At 34.7% G+C, this 4,041-nt stretch overlaps 1 protein-coding gene across 1 annotated transcript in view; it reads left to right on the top strand.

The window, feature by feature from the left end:
* LOC106011770 (organic cation transporter protein) overlaps positions 1–1,991 on the top strand; it is a gene marked incomplete at its 5' end in the record, with an annotated part of 4,269 nt that extends 2,278 nt beyond the window's left edge. Inside the window, 1 exon segment of the mRNA XM_013082515.2 lies at positions 1,370–1,991. Within this exon segment, the coding sequence (XP_012937969.1) occupies positions 1,370–1,478 (109 nt within the window).
* Between the last annotated feature and the right edge of the window lie 2,050 nt (positions 1,992–4,041).

Genomic DNA, 4,041 nt, shown 5'->3' with positions numbered 1-4,041 from the left:
TAAGTGTTTTATGGCGCTGGCAACTGCATAAGGTCACATGAGCGCGCGGGACACATAAAACATTTTCAGTTGGTAGGAATTTTAAAAAAACTTTAGTCTGGGTGGCTGCAGAAGCCTATTCTTATCGATTTTAGACCACCAAAAGATCTTTAACGTGCGCGACTTGCACACTGGACCTCCGAAATGTTTCACCTTTGTCCGAGAAGGCTAGAAGGTAACTTTATAAGGAACTTTGACATACAAAAGCACCCATATCTCTAGAAGTATGATATAATATAAAATGGGTTGACCCTTCGCTTGCAATTTGTTATACGGTATGCAAATATAAAGTGATATGTAATGCACCTGCATTTCTCGTGTTTTTAAGGTTTTATGTTTAGTGAATTCTGGGGATAAAGTATAAAGTTTGCTATAATTCTTTTAAAAGTCCAATATATCAACACATTGAGTAGAGGGCTATTCCACCATAACTGGTGACACTGGTCGGACATTTGGACTATACTTTCTGACAATGATAGCACTGTAATTCAATATCAATTAATTTATTTCATTGTTAAATTATCAGTACATCTGAAAGACATCTTAAGAATCATATTAAATGCAGCTATTTGAAAAAAGAAATAACTTTATGCGGAGTTTGGGACGTGTTAAATTTCGGTTACTGATGTGACAAATGAGGATTTTTACTGTCCCGCCAGTTACGGTGGAAGAGCCCTAACAAAGTAATATATACGTTAGTGAAAAAAACTATAAAAAACGACTAGTATTATAAAGGCAATAACTGGGTCATATTCACAACTATGTGGACAAAACTTTGAGTTATTAAAGTATAATCAAGTGGGCATCAAGTTTGTCAGTATGAAAAAAATCAACTTTCGTTTTCAATAAATACCAAGTTGTAAGAATTTCAACCAAAATTGAGTAAACCATAAACTCTACAACATCTGGTGTTTTTTCAAGTGAAAGTTAGTTTTTCATCCTTTGGGAATGACAGGTCTACATGAACAATCCACAAACAGTTGAACAAATTGAAACCCAATACTGAAAATGAGGTCAAACAAACAAGAGAAAGCAAACACACACACCCACACACTCACAGAAAAGATATAATATATACAGTGCATGAGTGCATAGTAAACATATGTTTGTGTGTGTGTGTGTGTGTGTGTATGTGTGTGTGTGTGTGTGTGTGTGTGTGTGTGTGTGTGTGTGTGTGTGTGTGAGAGAGAGTTTTTATTAAAATTTGTATTGATTTGATTTTTATTTTCGTTTTCTTTTTTGTTTGTTTGTTTGCTATTTGGTAGTTATGTTTTGTTTTGCTTTTTATTCAGCCAATGCATGTTTCTTTACTCTGTCTTTGGCATTGCAGGGAAACTCCTGGAAACTTGACCAGTCCGGAAAAATACATTACTGGACTGGACAAAATGGACAAATCGGACAACGGGATCACGCTACAGGCCTATAACAAACCCGCATAAACACATAAGGTGTCCAAGTCCTACTCAAAACTTACTATAAATGGATGCTGTGGTGGTCTTGCAGTATTGGACTCGTGTTGCATGGAGCCGTACCGATGGGCTTTTTTTGTGTATGTGGCGTGTCTAAAACGAATTTTTGTGTATTCAAACGTGAATTTGATGTGATTCAAATGGATTTTTAAAAAAGATATCTCAGACATTTTGAACGATTGTACTATTTTGAGGTCTTCAGTTTTTCTTGTAAAACGCCAAACAAATTATTATCAGTCTCTTAAGAGGTGTGAATTTCTTAGCAGTGCCTCTGGTAAACGTTATGAATATAAAAATGCTCATTTGAAATTTTGGATACTCTTTTGAGTGTATGCATGTAAAAATATATAGTTAGCACATTTTACGTAGTACACTGACGGAGTGAAAGTCGAGGTCGAATCGAATACAAATTGGTTTCTACATACTGAAAGGCTCGAAACATGTTCCAAAACCTTAGAAACAAGATCATGTTTTTTTGGTTTTGTTTTTTCATTTGTTCAACCTTCCAATATCGCAAATATTGTTGAAATGTATTTTTAGCAAAATTAGAAATTTAACTAAGTTTTCTGCTCTTAATATATACGCGTATACTTGTCTTTACACCCCCATTAGCACGGTTTAAATCATTTAAGGGGCCGTCTGTTTCAACCCTGCTTTTCAGGACAACAACGGGGTGAGATGATGTAGACAACGCTTGCCAACATTGCCAACCTAAAGTGAGATATAGACAAAGTCTACAAAGAAAGACCCAACAGATGATAGACGAAGACAAAGATACTCGATTAAAAAAAACCCATATACGGGCATATGACGAAGATAAACATTGGGGCTTTTTGTTTCAATATTTTTCTCAAAACGAAACAAAACACTTTTGGCAACTCTGTTTTGATCATCACCTCCCGATATTCCTGTTGCTTGCTGTCAAGTGAGACTAGACTCAGATGAGATACATTATAATAATATATGTGAGGCAGCGTGGTGGAATCAGGCTCTTGTCAATTTTTGGGCATGTAGAGTTATTGGTATCATTTTAAAGCCTGTGCACTTGCCTTTATTTGGATGAAAAGAATATCCAATTATAATGATTACAAGTCGAGATATTTACGAAAAATGGAGGCGTGGATCATCTGTTTTCAGTGGTAAAATAAGTGAGAAAATGGCCGCCAAAGAATAGTTATTTCCTTAGCTTAAGAGTCCGTGGTAACTGAAAATTTACATTTTTTTGTTTTGTCTTTAATCAACGTTTTTCAGAAAAATCCACACAAAAATGAATTCTTAAAGGTCATGAAAGGTGTTGGGCCAAAAAACACAAATTTTGTAAAAATTAACAAACCTACGGAAAAATGCAAGTTTCATTATTTTGACGAGAGCCTGACTCCACCACGTTGCCTCACATATTGTATGTAGATATGTTTTATAATTTGACATACTAGAGTAAAGTGTTACTGATCTACATGTATATCATTGGCCAGTTGTGTTGTTCAGATGTGCTCGGTTCAAAATCTTGTCATGTTCTTTTTCTGCAGTTTCTTAACCCTATCCGTACGCCCTGAGGTCATTTTGTACCCCCCTGGTTGTATTTTTCACATTTTAGAATACTTTTGATACGAAGATCTCTTTGAAACTTTCAGTATTTCTCAAGAAATAGTTTTGACAGACTTCTATGCAAAGTGTACGGATCGGATTAACGAGTAAATTTCCTTTGGTAAAGTTGTGGCACAGAGTTCCCCGCGTCGTATGGATACGAGAGTAAAACACGACGTACGGATAGGGTTAATCTTTGTTATCGGGTACATGTGCTCAAGATTCATTTGGTAGAAAATCCAGTTTTTAGATGTTTGAACAGCAAACATTTCTCCTGAATATTGTTGCTTTCTTGACATCTTGCTGATGATATTCTATATTGAGATATCCTGAAAGATGATTAATTGTTGAAGGGTTTTCCCTATCCTATTTTTGTACATCACCACGAATCATCATAGTACAGTCGCTTCCGTCATATTTTTCTTCACAGGATTCTAGTTGAGTGTAGGGTAACAATGCCAGATATTTGTATCATATCCTCAATTCAGCAAGGCCTTGTTTCATGTACTACATTTGTAAAAATCCAGCTTTTGCAACATTTTCACTTTTACCCAAGCCACAAATTTGACTTACGTGAGCACTATTTTTCTAATTATTCGCAAAAACAAAACAAACAAACAAACAAACAGCAAACAAACAAACGACAAACAAACAAACACATAAATAAACAAACAAACAAGCAAGCAAAAAATGACTCGGACATTTATGTTATGATTGTGGCGACATTGCAATATTATTATCTTTACTGTCTTTGGCTGTCTATGATGAGTGGTGCTACACGTTTTCAAGCATCGTACACTGGAAGTTAGTTTAGAAATAAATTTTAGTATTTTTTTACTATAACGCATTCCAGTTTTGATTTTTTTCTTACCTATATGTATATGTATATCTAGATCTATGTATATTTTAAAAAAATAATTTTTAAAAAAAGTATTTTTTTTTTTTTGTT

Source organism: Aplysia californica, unplaced genomic scaffold (genome assembly GCF_000002075.1).
Source record: "Aplysia californica isolate F4 #8 unplaced genomic scaffold, AplCal3.0 scaffold00178, whole genome shotgun sequence".
Classification (NCBI taxonomy): domain Eukaryota; kingdom Metazoa; phylum Mollusca; class Gastropoda; order Aplysiida; family Aplysiidae; genus Aplysia; species Aplysia californica.
The sequence above is the reverse complement of the archived record's forward strand: the minus strand, read 5'-3'. Positions and strand labels throughout refer to the sequence as shown.